Here is a 17,091-nt window from a genome sequence, read left to right as displayed (position 1 = left end):
AAACTTAAGACAATTCAAACTACGAGCACTTCAAAGGGCAAACGTCCAGAACACACAAACACTCCCAGCCCAGCACATGTCATATGTAGCTGCGACTAACGTGGCAAACTTCGTCACCGTCTGAAAGCTGACACTTCGCCTTCATTCCTCACAGAACAAGCAGCTTTATATACTTATACCCGATATTTTCACATCTACAGTAGCCAGAAAGGTTTCCCCTCTAATTTGATGCCTTTTAGAAGCAGAGAAAAACAACATTTGGGGTAAAATGTCCCGATTAAGCGACATTTTAAGAGAAATCTCATCCATGCTCACACCTGCACTGTCTCATTACGTTATTTTGTTTTGTCCCCGCCCCATCTTGGTGTCCTCCTTCCCCGTTAGAAGACAGGAAGCTGTTTGTGGGCATGCTGGGAAAGCAGCAGACGGACCCCGACGTGAGAAAGATGTTCGAACCCTTCGGCAGCATCGAGGAGTGCACTGTGCTCCGCGGGCCGGACGGCACCAGCAAAGGTAATGAGTCTGAATGTGAGAAGGGCACACACTGAGCTAATGGAAATCTAAAAAGAAAAATAAAACCTCTTCCTGTGTATTTTCCAAAACACATAAAGGCTAAACAAGTTGACAAAGTCGGATCAAATGATCGCAACTGGAGGAGTCACGGCTCAGTCGCCTCCGGTGTTTTGTGACGTGAACGGGAGTGACTATTATGCGTAACAAAGCTAATATTTGCCATGTAAATCAAAGTGCGCCGACAAGTCCAACACAGACGCAAGGCCTTCCTGCGTCTGTTGCCCGAAGCATGACTAATGGTGCAATAGGTTTTATGGGTCATTGCTAATGACGCGAGTGGTGCTTGCAGGCTGTGATTGATGAAGCAATGCATGTTTCTTGGACCGTGTTTAATGATGCCAGGGTTACTGATGAAGCGCTCCATTTAAGGGCGGCGCCAAATGTATTTTTAAATGGACATATCCAATGTGTGAGGCCACGTTTGATGGTGTGCCGTCCCGTCTAGGGTGTGCATTTGTTAAGTTCCAGAGCAACGCTGAGGCCCAGGCTGCTATCAACGCTCTTCATGGGAGCCGTACACTACCAGTGAGTCCAACACACACACAAGCACTATATACCAAAAGTGCCAAGGTAGTTCTACAGTGTTCTTCCATTATGCCATGTAAATATTTGCACTTGGAAATGAGTAGAATGCTAATAATATGCTAACAGTTAGCATGCCGGCACCCAGAAAGATAGCACTATGTACCAAAAGTCCAGAGGCAGTTCAACAGTTCTTACATTATGCCATGTAAATATTTGCATTCTGACATGAGTAATCGCTAAAATGCTAACATGGTAACAGCATGCTACCATTTAGCGCGATGGAAGTAGCGCCAGTTCCAAGGCAGTTAGTGATTTTTACCATCAAACTATGTTGCCATCCCCCAAAAATGTCATTATGAGTAAAAGTCTGCTTTTTTTTTATAGTTTTGTTTATTGGTCATCTCACCTTACACTCGAGTAAAGGCAGGAGCCGTCCGCTTGAAGCTAAATGTACTGGAGCCCTAATTAATGTCATTGCTAACACCAGTGACAGTTGGTGAAAATGCTAGTGTACAGTACAAAGCTAGTGTACAGGAGGGTTATCTGCATATTGGAAGTTCTTTTTAAAATTGTTTTTGTCCGCCTCAGGGAGCCTCATCCAGTCTGGTTGTGAAGTTTGCCGATTCGGAGAAGGAGCGGGGGCTTCGGCGGATGCAGCAGGTGGCCTCTCAGCTGGGAGTCATCAGTCCCATGACCCTGCACCTCGGGGCCTACAACGCCTACGCGCAAGCTGTGAGCCGAGTGTACTCGCACACACGCCTGACGAGTTTCTTTTCACACTTTACGATCAATTCAACCTCTCAGATAGGAAGTGCTTGTGCAGGCTCATGTGTATTCATTTAGCAAGATGGTGATTGCGTAGTGGGTATACTGTAGGTGTGTTGATGTACTGTAGATGTCATAACGGGAGCAAGACACTGTATATCTGTCAGGCTTGCCTGCTTGATTATCATTTCAAATCAGGATTCCATTCACGCTAACGTCTTTACCCCGTGCAGTTGATGCAGCAGCAGGCGCTGGTGGCCCAGTCAGCCTACCTCTCTCCTGTTGCCACGGTGGCGGCCGTTCAGATGCAGCAGCTGGCCGCCCTCAACCCCAGCAGCATCATTGCCACGCCGATCGCATCCATCACCCCCTCCTCAGGTAACCCCAAGCAGAGATGCCAGACTCGGCCCGCTTGAAATATGAGGTCGGATACACAAAGTGAGTCACCGGAGCTTGTGATGATACGTATTTTGTGCAGGTACAAGCACTCCGCCCTCCATCGCGGCCACACCGGTTCCTGCTCTGCCTCCACCAATTGCATTGAGCAGCTACCCCTCTGTGCCGGCGCCACCCAACACCCAATCAGCAACTGAGACCCTGTACACCAACGGAGTCCATGCCTATCAAGGTAATGTGTGGCCGTACAGCACTGCATGGTATTTGGAGCGTGCTGATATCAAGCGACTGGTGATGATGTTTTTGTGTCACAGCTCAGAGTCCTGTCCTGGACCCCCTGCAGCAAGCGTACACGGGCATGCAGCACTACACAGGTGAGGTGCAGTGGTGACTCATTCAGCAGGTGTACAATGTAGAGCCGGGGGCCATTTGCGGTTGGCAACATGCTAACCACTCAGCCACCATGCGGCCCTACTTATTATTATGTTAATTATAATATCTATTTTATTTTACTTGATTTTATTTTATTTTATTTTATTTTATTTTATTTTATTTTATTTAATAATAATAAAAAATTATGATATTATCATTATTGTTATTATTATTATTTTAATACATTGTATTAGAACAATAATGCAACATTAATATCAATATTGTCAATGTCAATATCAATATAATAATTCTGATTTATAATTATTATGATTTTATGTCATAATGGTTTAAAATAATCCTAAATTCTTATGAATATTATTAAATATTGTTTTAAATTATTATTTTAAAACATTATAGCATTAACATTAACATCAATATTATCAGTGACAAGGTTAATATTAATGTTAATCTAATTGTTTTGAATAATAATAATAGTAATTATATAATATAATGAACGTTGTAAAAAAAACCGTCTACTACCACTAATATAATTCTTTGAAATGATTATTATTAATACTGTTATTATTCTAAAACATGTAAGTAGTAATAATAACAAAAACAAGCATTCGTAAAGGCCTCCGTTGTAATACATACTGTATGCTACCTCACATAAATGCCTGGCACTCTCTACAGTTGAGTAAATGTTTACATATACAGTATCATTTGAGTAGCAGTGGAAGATCATCCAGATGCTGGTTGTATCAATGGTATTATTTTGTAATGATGCTTAACACTGCGGTGCCTTACCGTGTTCCTCCTCTACGCAGCCACCTATCCAGCCGCATACAGCCTGGTGGGGCAGCCGTTCCCTCACCAGCCCACTCTGGTAGCTCAGCCCTCGCAGCAGCCGCAGCAGCTACAGCAGCGTGAAGGTGCAGAGAAGTTGTTATATTAGTAGTGCTAGCCTACAGTGCACAAACAATGATGCAGTTTTGCCGCTTTGGCTATTGCTCAGCTGGAATGATTGAAGTTTTTCAATGATTTATGTGTGTCAGTCGTTCAAAGTAAGCCAAAAAATGAGTCATATCTTCTAATACGCTCCGCATGTTTCGCCGTCCCATTCATTTAAAGGTCCCGAAGGCTGCAACATCTTCATCTACCACCTGCCTCAGGAGTTCACTGACTCTGAGATCCTGCAGATGTTCTTGCCCTTTGGAAACGTCATCTCCGCCAAGGTCTTTGTCGACCGCGCCACCAACCAAAGCAAATGCTTCGGTGAGCCACAGCGACGCTGAAGAAAACGAGTGACCCGCGAGCAGCTGCGCTGTTTATTGCCGTTATTTGAAGCAAACCAATGCTGCAGTTTCCCGTTCGCCCGTTTAGCGCCTATTTCTACATTTTTCCTCAGGTTTTGTGAGCTTCGACAACCCGTCTAGCGCGCAGACTGCCATCCAGGCCATGAATGGCTTCCAGATCGGCATGAAGAGACTGAAGGTGCAGCTGAAGAGGCCCAAGGATGCCAACAGACCTTACTGAAGGAGGTGAGCTGCGCCGAGATACATGAGGAGATGAGATAGACGGCGGCTATAACGTGTGACAACATGAGAGAGTCAGTGAATGTAAATGAGAGCTCAGTTCTAAGCTGGCCGCTTTTCATGTCAGTAACTGACAGTAGATGAACTTTCGCTCACCTCCACTTCCGGTCAGAAGTTTACGCTCCTCATGGGAATGACTGCAGCGTTTGTGTTATTCGATGGCATTCATGTTGGACTCAAGAGTCCAGAAGTCTTTATTGTCATTATGCCTTGACGTGACGAGCGCCCAGGCACAGAGGAAGAATAAAAATACAGTGGAACCTTGGTTTGCGTACGCCCCGGTTTTCATGGGATTCGTTTTCAGACTGCCACAAGTATGTCTTGGTTTTCGTACGGCCAACAAACTCGTGCCCAAGCATTGGTGACTCACTCTTTGTGAAGAATGGATGGCGGTTCTTGATTGGTTTCGCCCAAAGGATCCTTTAATCGTCTTTATTATTACGTGGGTGTTTTCAGAACGATGAACAGCTCGTATCTTTTAAGCCATCGGTGTCCAATGGGCGGCCCGCAGCTCTGTTTTTTATTGGCCTGTGGCACAATCGAAAAATGTAATATAACGAAACATGCTGTATATAATATAACAGCAAAAATGGACAAATCAGCAGGAATTTTAGTGGAATAAAGTAAAAATATGAACAAAAACAAGCTGTAATCTCATGAGGAAAAAGTTGTAGTTTTACGAGAATATTAACGTAATGTTATGATTAATCATTAGAGTAGCTTAAAGTTGAAATGTTAAAGAAGAAAGATGTTTTGGTTTTTTTTAAAGTCGTAATATTATGAGAAACAAACAAAACAACAAAGTTGTCATTTTTGGAAAATCAGGTTGTGGAAGAAGTTGCGATGTCAAGAGAATAAAGTCAAAATATTATGGCAATAAAGTCATCATTCCGAGGAGAAAATAATAATAAAGTTGTATTCTAACAACAAAAAAAGAGTCAAAGGTTCTATAAGAATAAATTCCGAGAAAAATAAAGTCATTTTAGTATCATAGAGTTGAAATACTGAAGAAAAAATACATTATTTTTTCAAAGTCATCTTAGTATGAGAGACGAACAAAACTAAATATAGTTGTAATTTTTGGAAAATTAGGTTGGGGGAAAAATATAAAAATAATATGGGAATAAAGTCAAAATATTCCGAAAAGAAAATCTACCAAGATTATTCAAGAAGAAAACTTAAATGTAAGTTTATTCTTTAAAAATTGCACCTTTTTTCTCATTAGAATATGACTTTTTTCTCTTAATATTTTGTTTTATTCTTGTAAAATTACAGCTTTTTTGTCATTTCTGCTGTTTTTTTTTTTTTTTATTTTCCAACTATTTCAACTTTCCTCTTGTAATTTTTTTCCCCGACTTAATTCCCATAATTTTCTTTATTCTCATAACTTTTTTCGCAACCTCATTTTCCAGAACGTTATTTGGTGTTTTGTTTGTTTTTCCCAATATTAAAACATAAATCTTTCATATTTTCAACTTTATGCTACTAAAATGATGTTATTTTTCCTCAAAATATTGCAACATTCTCATAAAATGTACTTTTTCTCGTTAGATATTAATATTTAGACTTGATTCTTGGAAGATTACTGCTGATTTTTCCATATTAGCTGTTGTTATTTTATTTTATTTCATTTTTCGAATGTGCCGCGGGCCAATAAAAAAATAGCCACCGGCAGCAAACGGCCCCTGGGCCGCACTGTGGACACCCCTGGTGTAACTCATGTACCAGATCATTAACGGACCTCAATTAATAAGACATTCAAGCCCATGATGAGTGTATGTAAACCTCTGACCAGAACTGTGTCAATGTATGCATATTTTATGAATATATTACAGGGATTAGTTTCAGGCCATGTCCACACAAACATGGATGTTTTCAAAAACGCACAATTTCCTCCGCTGAAAAAGCAACCACTGGTGACTTGGTCATGCATTGTGGTGCATCTGTTCATCAATAAAGAGTACAAGTAATATTAGGTGTACAATGACTCTAAGTACACAGTGTACATAGTAGACTATACATATTGAAGTGTACTGATGGAAGTACAGTGGAAACTCTGCTAGCGTACACCCCAGTTAGCATGTTTTTTGATAAATGTTGAAAGTTTCCGACAAAATTTTGCCTCGGTTTGCCTACATTTTCCGGTTAGCGTGCAATATGGTGCGCGCCTTGTCGTGTTATTAATACACTGTGTGAGTCCAGCTGTTTTCTTATCACAAAACATCCTTCCTTGGTAGCATCCTATTAGCTAGCTAACAAAATGGCAACCGGAACCCGAGGTCGGCTACGTTATGTCGCTCGTCTACGATGTCATCAGCAGTTGACTCTCGAAAATGTTAGCACAAAACACATTTTTATAGTTTTAGAATTATGGTTTTACATGCATAAAACAATTCAAAATGCATATAAATGATGAATGAAAGGGATAAATGTAAAATTTAAGGTTACTTTTACCTTTTACCTAAGACACGATCTGGCAGTGAGATCAACCACATGTTCTTCTTTTACCGGGAGTTATTTCTTGAATTCAATAGTGTTTGTCATGTTGTTTGTCCAAATGTTGGCACTTGCAACTTTCTTTGGCTCCATTTTGGGTTTTTGAGGTGGGAAACACTATTGAATTCAACTCATGGCAAAACAGGAAGGTGGTGGTGGTTGATCGTGTTGCCGTATCGTGTCTTTGGGGTCAGTCATGTCAAGAATCACGTCTTTCGTGAAGGTAAAAGTAACCTTAAATGATCATTTATCGCTTTCGTTCGTCATTTATATGAATTTAGAATTGTTTTATGCATGTAAAACTACAATTGTTTTACATGCATAAAAAATATTTTAAAAAAAACAACATAAAAACGTGTTTTGTGTTAACATTTTTGGCTTTCTTGAACAGGTGAATTGGATTTACATGATTTCTTATAGGAAAAATAGATTCGGTTACAGTCGGACGTTCTGCAACGAATTAATAATGCTCACCAAGGTTCCACTGGATTTTTACCGTTTTGTGATAAAAATCCAGTGGAATATTGGTTAGCATTATTTCGTCAGCGTCCCATTAGCTTGCTAATACATGGAAACAGGAACCGGAAGTCTATGATGTCATGAGCAGTTGACTCTGTAGTCCTTTGCTATCAGTTACGCCCCAAATGTCCAAAAACACGTTTTTATAGTTTTACATTTATAGTTTTACATGCAGAAAACAATTCTAAATGCGTATAAATGACGAACAAAACACATAAATGAACATTTAAGGTTACTTTTACGTTCACGTGATGATGTGTTGAGAAGACAACATGTGGCAGCGAGATCAACACGGACGCCACCTTGGTGTTTTGCCATGAGTTATTTTCTTGAATTCAGTAGTGGCGCTCCTGTTCTTTATCAAAATGCCGCCACTTGCAACTTTCCTTGGCTAATTTTGCAGCCGTGATCAAAAGAAAAGCAGAGAGAGGTGAGAAACACTATTGAACTCAAGAAATAACTCATGGCAAAACAGGAAGGTGGTGACCGTGTTGACCTCGCTGCCACATCGTGTCTATGGCAGCAATCTTGTAACCTTCATGTTCATTTATCCCTTTTATTTGTCATTTATATGCATTTTGATTTGTTGTAAAACTATGAAAACATGATTTGTGTTTGCGTTTTTTGCTTTCCGGAGCAGATTAATTGGATTTACATTATTCCTTGTGGGAAAATTAATTTGGTTAGAGTCTGACGTTCTGGAACGGACTCATGAAAATCTCAGCAACGCGGGCCATAAGGGCTGTGATTGGTCGTCTTTTAGCACATCGTTTCTGGCGCGTTCGTTCGGATTGTGTGATTCCCACCTTTGCAAACGCCTTTTGGATCAACATTTGTAATAAAAGTCACTGTTGTAACACATGAATTACTTCAGGCTTCAACGCTCCCCGTCTTTCTGTAGTTATTAAGTACGTGCACAGCGTAGACGGTCTAAATCAGGGGTGCCCAAACCTTTTCCACCCTGGGCCGCATACTGAAAATTCAAAGGCTGCGGGGGCCACTTTTTAAATTTTGTAAACCAACCCATGTTATATATATTTAAAGAAAAAACAGCCTCCATCTGACACTTCATGTTACATATATATATATATATATATATATATTACAGATATTTCAGCTATATTGCTGTGAATTGTTTTTCTTTATCCCAAAATATTTTGATTTCTTTCTCGTAATTAAACTTCCAACCTAATTTTCCAAACGCTGCTTTGCTTCTCATGATTTGAAGACTTTTTTTTTTTCTTTAATATTTCAACTTCATGCTTCTAAAATATATCTTTGTCCTCATAATTGTGGTTACAGCTTTTTTTTTTTCCTGAATATTTTAACTTTATTCGAACTTTTCTCGTAAAATTACTGCTTTTTTCTTCGGTTTTTGCTGGGTTTTTTTAAATAGTTTACCAGTTTAATTATTGTTGGAATGTGCCGAGGGCCTTTAAAAACAATGCTGCGCGCCGCAAACGGCCCCGGGGCTGCACTTGGGCACCCCTGGTCTAAATCGTGACGTGTGCTGACTGAAGTATGCGTTTAATATGCCTTTTTAAAAATGTTTGTGTGGACCTAGCCTTAATGTTTTCAGTAAGTAGCAGCAATGTTCCATCAGATATCCTGTGTAGTGTTCTGTCACAGCTTTCAATGCCACTGCTGTCTGTCATTAATTTTTCTTTGACTTTTCATTTATTGTTTTTGTGCTGTGCCACATTTTGCCATTTTCCCCCCCACCCCCGAATCAAAAATCATCACACCACTCTCAAGACCGTCCCCGTCTCCATACATATATGGTGGAGATGTGCGTCGCTATGGCTACGGTTGCTTAGCAGCCACGTAAAGCGTCCCCCCCCTCCTTCTCACGGCGTCGTAAGTGAATTGGCCTGTGTTGGTTGCTGTGGCGATATATTGCCTGTGATGGTTGCCGTTAGCGGTTTTTTCTTTTTTTGGGGCCGTCGCCTTGATTCACCATGCCGTAAGTGCATGGCGGGTTACTGTGGCGACCGTCAGCTGTGTTTGGTGCGTTGTGAGTTTCCTCTTATTATTTTGTCCTGGTTTTTGAATCCTTGCAACGGCTGATCAATAACAGTCACTTCACCTCAGCATCTGTAAGAACCTGATTATCATGACATGCTACTTTTTCCCACCCTGCAAATTTTAAAACAGACAAAAACGATCCAATCAAATATGGATGTAATAGATTATTTTGTCATTTTTGATTAGTTTCCCTGTTTTTTTTTTTTTTTTTTTTTTTTAATCTGTCATGATTATCATTCTTACACATTCCCTTTGTTTAGTCGGTGGGTGTGGTAGTTTTTTTGTAAGGTCATGAGGGGTTTTTGTTTGGTTGTAACGCAGTTCCGTGTGATTTTGTGCCTGAACTTTGGTTGTCTTTGTGAGATTGGAAATGTAATTCATGTGTTTATGTCGATGTAGTGGACAAGGTCATGTTCATGTACCTGTAAGTGTGAAGTTGCGTCATGATGTAAGAGTGCTTGACTGTGAAGATTTGTGTACAGTGATCCCTCGTTTATCGCGGTTAATTGGTTCCAGACCCGACCGTGATAAGTGAATTTCCGCGAAGTGTCGTTCCTTATTCATAAATCAAATATTTTCTGGGAAACATTTTTACAATCTTCTAGATATAGTGGTGCGAAAAGGTGATTTTTTGTATGTTTGTCACACCTAAAGGTTTCAGATCATCAAGCAAATTTAAATATTAGTCAGTGACAACACAAATGAAAAATGAAACTTTTTATTATTAAAGGAGAAGGAAAATCCAAACCTACATGGCCTTGTGTGAAAAAGTGAGATTTTTTTTTAGATCTATCAGTCTGGAAAAGGTTCTAAAGCTATTTCTAAAGCTTTGGGACTCCAGCGAACCACAGTGAGAGCCATTATCCACAAATGGTGAACCTTCTGAGTAGTGGCCGGCCAACAAAAATGACCCCAAGAGCGCAGCGATGACTCATCCAAAAGACCCCACAACAACATCCATAGAACTGCAGGCCTCACTTGCCTCAGTTAAGCTCAGTGTTCATGACTCCACCATAAGAAAGACACTGGGCAAAAACGGCCTGCATGGTAGAGTTCCAAGACCAAAACCACTGCTGAACAAAAAGAACATTAAGGCTCGTCTATTTTGCCAGAAAACATCTTGATGATCCCCAAAACCTTTGGGAAAATACTCTGTAGTCTGACGAGACAAAAGTTGAACTTTTTAGAAGGTGTGTGTCCCATTACATCTGGCGTAAAAATAATGCCGCGTTTCAGAAAAAGAACATCATACCAACAGTAAAGTATGGTGGTGGTAGTGTGATGGTCTGGGGCAGACCTGGAAGACTTGCTGGAAGACTGATAAATGGAACCATGAATTCTGCTGTCTACCAAAAAATCCTGAAGGAGAATGTCCGGCCATCTGTTGGTGACCTCAAGCTGAAACCAACTTGGGTTCTGCAGCAGCAAAATGATCCAAAAGTGGCCTAGTCAAAGTCCTGACCTGAATCCTATTGAGATGCTGTGGCATGACCTTAAAAAGGTGCTTCATGCTGGAAAACCCTCCAGTGTGGCTGAATTACAACAATTCTGCAAAGATGAGTGGGCCAAAATTCCTCCACAGCGCTGGAAGAGACTCATTGCAAGTTATCACAAACGCTTGATTGCAGTTGTTGCTGCTAAGGGTGGCCCAACCAGTTGTTAGGTTTAGGGGGCAATCACTTTTTCACACACGGACATGTAGGTTTGGACTTTTTCTCCCTTAATAATAAAAAGTTTCATTTAAAAACTGCATTTTGTGATCAGTTGTGTTGTCATTGACTAATATTTCAATTAGTTTGATGATTTGAAACATTTAAGTGTGACACACATGCAAAAAAATTAGAAATCAGCAAAGGGACAAACACTTTTTCACACCACTGTATGTTTTTTAACTGTTATAAGCCATTAAGACATAAATTTAAGACATAAATAAATAAGACTTGTGCTCATGTGTGTTGCAGTAAGCGGATTCTGGATTATGTTGACAGGAAGTGACGTCTGGGATTCAGAGTGGCGGGATTGCGGCCACAAAAGTAGCCCCCGTTATTATGATTATGATTATGTTATTATTGTGCCTGTTATGATAATTCAAACCTGCCAGAAAAGCCTGTTGTTTAGGCGATCAAGTCCGGTGCGTGTGTTACTAGTGACACCTAGTGACCAGTGTAGAACACTACATTACGTCAACGAATGCCTTATATTTGTATTTTCGTTCATTTAGCCATTTTTATGCTCGAAAATGCTTATTTTAGCCCAAGGATGTGCAACATTTACTTAAATATGCTTTATTTTTGACTGATAATAGGCCGTAGTCAACCGCAACACAGCGATCATTTATTAATCCATCCATTCTTGAAAGGCCGCGATAGAGTGAGAGCGCGATGTGGCGAGGGACGACTGTATACGTTGATGTGCAAAAGAAAGAAGAAGAAGAATTGTGTGTTTCTTTTTGAGACGCTCACTTGACTTGAGAAGGTTTTGGTTGAAGCTGCTGGAACCGAGGAACTGCATTCCTCTCTAGGAATTCTGGGAGACCAAAAAAATACAATCAAAAATAATAACATACAATCGAAAACAAGACAAAAACAAGACCTGTGCTCGTGTGCGTTGCTGTAAATGTGTTCCAGTGCCAGGGGGACAGGAAGTGACATCGGGGGTTCAGAGTTGCGTTTTAGCTTGGCGTAGGCGTAGGCCATGTTATGGTTTATCGTGCCTGTTGTAAGCTCATTCAAACCTGCAATAAAAGCCTGTTGTTCTGGTGTCTCACCCAACATTACAGTAACATTACTGACACCTAGTGACCAGTGTAGAATACTACATATCATCACAGCTTCTTCTGAATGCTTTATATTTCTGTTTTACTTCGTTTAGCCACTTCTGTGCTTGAAAATGCTTCATTCAGGCCAAAGAAATAGGCTAAATATGTCAAAATAGGTGGTATTATCTGGGCTCGTTAGATGTGCATTTCCTTTATGTAGGCATACTAGTGATGGTAAACTCGATTCCTTTTACTGGCTCGAGTTTTTATGTGTCACGAGGTCTGCATTTACTTGAATCACGTGTCGCAGCACTTGCATTATGCCACAAAGTCAACAACTTCTGTTCCTAAAATGATGTCATTATGGCCAAGTCCAATCAAAAGTATTTTTTCAGCCTTACCTGTGAAAGGTAATCCCTTGAAATGCAGGTATCGTCCCCCGTTCACTCTTGCCACATCCAATACGGCGGCGACGTTGACGTATGATTCGCCGCTCAAATGGGTCGTCTGCGTCACGTGAGAAACTCGCACGTGCGCAACATGTCCAACTACCCGACTCACTAAACCCGTGAGCCCGCGTCAGCCTCACGATTCACTTGGCGGCACCCTGTTGTCGGCGTTGGCGAGTGTGGCTAGGCTCGTGAGTGACTGCTCAGCTAGGCTTTGGCGAGCGAGCAGCTCAGACAGGAACAGGAAGCGGAAAGGAGAGTTGATTTGAGGCAAGGAACAGATCTGTTGCTTTTTCCACAGGATTAATACGTTTATACAAATGCAGGTACGCAACACTTACACAATTAATGCCATGTTACCTAGTTTCCTTTTTCATTTAGCTAGCAGCAGTGTAAGTGAACGAGTTAACTGAGACCAATACCCAGGACTCCTGGTTCAGTAAAGAACGTATTCAGTATTCTGGTCACTAGATGGCATTTTTGAACGACTCAGTCAATACCTGACCATCTCTAATGCATATTTGTATCTGCAGCAGTGTTGCCAACTTGGCAATTTTGGCGCCAGATCGGGCGACATTCCAACCTCCCTTGACGAGATATTTTCTCATAAATCCAGTGAGTTTTTCTGCCGTCGTTGGGAAGTTTTCTGGTATTTGGGGACTTAAAAGTGATGGCACGTATTGTTCTGCATTTTGTCTTCTCACTGAGCAACAGCGGGTACTGTTGACAGGTCCGCCCCGCCCAAAGGCAGCCTCAAGTCGGCAGTGTACAGTCAGCTTCCGCGGCGCACTGAGAGCATGATGTGGAGCTCTACGCATGGAAACTGCAAATGAATCACGCATGCGTTGTTTTACACAGCGGGATCTAAAACGCAAAATTCTTAATCTTCAGTAAGCCTGGATAAAAGAGAAGGGTGTATTTATATTTTATTTTTAGTCTATTGCTACTCTTTATTTGTAAAATGAAGTGGATTATCTTACAATTCTTTGGCTAAATGTAAGCAATTGATAAACCAGTTGCTATTACATATATTCACCAGAAGAGTGTGCTACTCACGAACCACACGCTAATGTGAGCCGTTATTCGCTGTTCGATCGTGCTCATTTTAAAAAGTTAAAGAGAAATTTGAGAGGCGCTGGCCGAGATAAAATATTAAAGTTATTTTATTTTGATGAAATGATGGCCAATGTTACATTAACAAACCAAGAATCGAGTTTATTTGTAGTTCTAAAGGTAATGAAGGTGTTTTTACTCACTTTTTTTGTCTATCCTACGAGGGTTATGCTTTTTCCAACAGCATTTTACAACATCTTACGCAAATTAGACCATGACATCGACTTCTAGGACAGCAAATGGCTACTTTTCGTACTGAAAGGTTGGCAACAGTCATCTGACGGATGCACCGCAATCCCACCTGGAATGCGATCTGATAACGTGCACCATAAGCGTAAAAACACAAAGACATTGGCGTGAGTTCCTCCCAGAATTCCTACCGTGCATGTTCATTTATTTGCCTGCCAAAAGAGATGACGAGCTACCTTTTGCAGCAGTATGACTGAGTTGCATGGACATGACAGTACATGATTACTGACGCTCATTTCATTTGTGCTTTCTCTCTCTCTTGTCTCTCTCTCAACTTCTTTACCTCCAGGGGAATTTAGGAGTTCAATCAAGAAAAACCACCTCGGGATGTCCCAGCCTTGTTTGGTTGTCTGACCAACCACGTTAGCACAGGAGCAGCACCTCACAAGAAGCAGCGTCACGTGCCGTACGCATACTGGGCGACAGGAATACATACGATGTACATACTCGAGCGTCAGCATCACGGTTGTACATGTTCAAGAAAAAGCATATCAGTGGTGAGCTGTAATACTGAACAGGGTTCTACTGTATAGTGTGATTTGTGGCAAAAATGAACATTTATTCTCTATGACTGCCATTGGTCTTTTTGTTATGTAGAGTTAGTTCGATTGATATGTCTGCAACAAAAAAACAAAACAGAAAGATGATTGAATAGATTTCCTCCTGCTGTACATACATTGGTTTGACCAAAAAAATAAATAAGAAAAACTTTTCAGGGGATGGGATATTTTCTATCTTTATGTTGTATGTTTAATTTGTTTAGTAATCCATTTAATGCGGGAGTATGTGACTTTTTTTTTTATTTAAGAAGAAAAGAAGATTCCAGATTCCTTGGAGACAACGAATACGCTTATTATAGAGTTTTTAATTACATAAATGTAAGGAAGTTAAGAAAACAAAATCTTTATTTATTCTCTACAGTCGCTGTTTTAAAACAATAAAGTACCGTTTCGGGAAAAAAAAAAAGGACTGTGTGAACACTTTTTGCATCACCTGAGAATGTGAGGATATTTCTCTAACTTCTAGTCTTTTGGATGTACAAGTCGTCCCTCGCTCCATCGCAGGTTTTCAAAAATTCATTCATTAATAAAATGATCCTCGGGGTATTCAATCGATCGCAAGTGGACTGGTCAGGTTGTCTTAGAAGATGTTTCGCCTCTCATCCAAGCAGCCTTCACCAGTTCATGCTCAAAGACTCGGTGGGACACACAAGTCGGACTAGATAGGACAGCTCTAGTGTAGCTCATGCTCAAAGACTAAGTGGGACACAGACCAGTCTGACTAGACAGGACATCTCTAGTCTACCTCATGCTCAAAGACTAGGTGGGACACACACCAGTTGGACTAGATAGGACAGTTCTAGTCTAGTTCATTCTCAAAGACTAAGTGGGACACACACCAGTCGGACTAAATCGGAAAGCTCTAGTCTACCTCATGTTCAAAGACTAGGTGGGACACACACCAGTAGGACTAGATAGGACAGTTTAAGTGTAGCTCATGCTCAAAGACTAGGTGGGACACACACAAGTCAGACTAGATAGGAGAGCTCTAGTCTAGCTCATGCTCAAAGACTAGGTGGGACACACACCTTTGGACTAGATAGGACAGCTCGAGTGTAGCTCATGCTCAAAGACTAGGTGGGACACCCACCAGTTGGACTAGATAGGACAGCTCGAGTGTAGCTCATGCTCAAAGACTAGGTGGGACACACACAAGTTGGACTAGATAGGACAGCTCTAGTCTAGCTCATGCTCAAAGACTAAGTGGGACACGGACCAGTCTGACTAGACAGGACATCTCTAGTCTACCTCATGCTCAAAGACTAGGTGGGACACACCGGTCAGACTAGATAGGACAGCTCGAGTGTAGCTCATGCTCAAAGACTAGGTGGGACACACACCAGTTGGACTAGATAGGACAGTCCTAGTCTACCTCATGTTCAAAGACTAGGTGGGACACACACCAGTAGGACTAGATAGGACAGTTTGAGTGTAGCTCATGCTCAAAGACTAGGTGGGACACACACAAGTCAGACTAGATAGTAGAGCTCTAGTCTAGCTCATGCTCAAAGACTAGGTGGGACACACACCGTTGGACTAGATAGGACAGCTCGAGTGTAGCTCATGCTCAAAGACTAGGTGGGACACCCACCAGTCGGACTAGATAGGACAGCTCTAGTCTAAGATCTAAGTCTCAGATCCAATCTTATTTATCCTCTAAAGGAGGAGGCAGGTCCAGACAGGAAAGGTCTTGGTCATGGTAGCTCACGCTCAAAGACTAGGTGGGAGACACACCAGTAGGACTGGATAGGACAGCTCGGGTGTAGCTCATGCTCAAAGAGTAGGTGGGACACACAAGTTGGACTAAATAGGACAACTCTAGTCTAGCTCAAACACTAGGTGGGACACACACCAGTCAGACTAGATAGGACAGCTCTAGTCTAAGATCTAAGTCTAAGATCCAATCTTATTTATCCTCTAAAGGAGGAGGCAGGTCCAGACAGGAAAGGTCTTGGTCATGGTCATGAACTAGACTAGAGCTGTCCTATCTAATCTGACTGGTGTGTGTCCCACCTAGTCTTTGGGCATGAACAAATGAAGGCGAAACGTCCTCTAAGGCAGCCTGAACAGTCCAGTTGCGATCAACTGAATGCCCTGAGAATACAATGAGCTGGATGACTGAGAACATTCACAGGCATAATAACATGATCACTGTTTTGTGATTGATTACGACCTATTATTAGTAAAAAAAAAATAAAAAAAAAGCATATTTAAGCAAATGTTACATTGTTTGGACTTAATTAAGCATTTTCAAACATGACATTCTAAATGAACTAAAATACAAATACAGTTTATGGCAATACAAGACGTTAATGAACTGTAGTCTACACTGGCCACTAGGTGTCACTAGTAACACGCACCAGACGTGAACGCTAATATTATTGTATGATTATCTCACAACAGTCTTATTTATGTCCTAAATGGCTTATTTTCTCTGACTGTATCTACTATATTGGGTAATACGAGTGTAAGGTGACTACAGGGGTGTTATTTCATGTCTCGAGGGCTCTAATAATGGTTAAAAAAAAAACGTATTTAGAACGTCATAAACAGGTTTTCTATGCTCTAACTACAGTATTCCATTTATTAATATTGGAATTCACTTATCGTGTCGGGTCTGGAACCAAGTAACGGCGCTAAACGAGGGACTACTGTAAATTCAAACTGTATTCTTGAGGAGAGAATAAAAATAAAGC

General features: G+C 41.0%; 1 protein-coding gene and 1 long non-coding RNA gene across 3 annotated transcripts in view; one reads left to right on the top strand and one right to left on the bottom strand.

The window, feature by feature from the left end:
• Positions 1–17,091, top strand: part of LOC129172787 (CUGBP Elav-like family member 3) — a 44,733-nt gene extending 27,642 nt beyond the window's left edge. Inside the window, exons 5-14 of one of the 2 annotated variants that reach the window (XM_054762837.1) lie at positions 385–513; positions 1,019–1,098; positions 1,687–1,830; positions 2,097–2,241; positions 2,342–2,491; positions 2,574–2,633; positions 3,459–3,563; positions 3,763–3,906; positions 4,040–4,172; positions 14,125–17,091. In XM_054762837.1, coding sequence (XP_054618812.1) covers positions 385–513; positions 1,019–1,098; positions 1,687–1,830; positions 2,097–2,241; positions 2,342–2,491; positions 2,574–2,633; positions 3,459–3,563; positions 3,763–3,906; positions 4,040–4,167 — 1,085 coding nt within the window. In that variant the 3' untranslated portion in view covers positions 4,168–4,172; positions 14,125–17,091. The remainder of the gene's footprint in view (positions 1–384; positions 514–1,018; positions 1,099–1,686; positions 1,831–2,096; positions 2,242–2,341; positions 2,492–2,573; positions 2,634–3,458; positions 3,564–3,762; positions 3,907–4,039; positions 4,173–14,124) is intronic. The other variant, XM_054762838.1, reaches the window with a different exon arrangement.
• Positions 3,439–12,651, bottom strand: LOC129172788 (uncharacterized). The gene is made up of 3 exons (XR_008567093.1): positions 12,426–12,651; positions 11,729–11,792; positions 3,439–3,547 (listed from the first exon to the last, which is right to left on the bottom strand). It is a non-coding gene; the product is annotated as an uncharacterized LOC129172788 (long non-coding RNA).

This window comes from Dunckerocampus dactyliophorus, chromosome 20, assembly GCF_027744805.1.
Source record: "Dunckerocampus dactyliophorus isolate RoL2022-P2 chromosome 20, RoL_Ddac_1.1, whole genome shotgun sequence".
Taxonomy (NCBI): domain Eukaryota; kingdom Metazoa; phylum Chordata; class Actinopteri; order Syngnathiformes; family Syngnathidae; genus Dunckerocampus; species Dunckerocampus dactyliophorus.
Note: the sequence above shows the minus strand (reverse complement) of the source record. Positions and strands in the feature narration are given on the sequence as shown.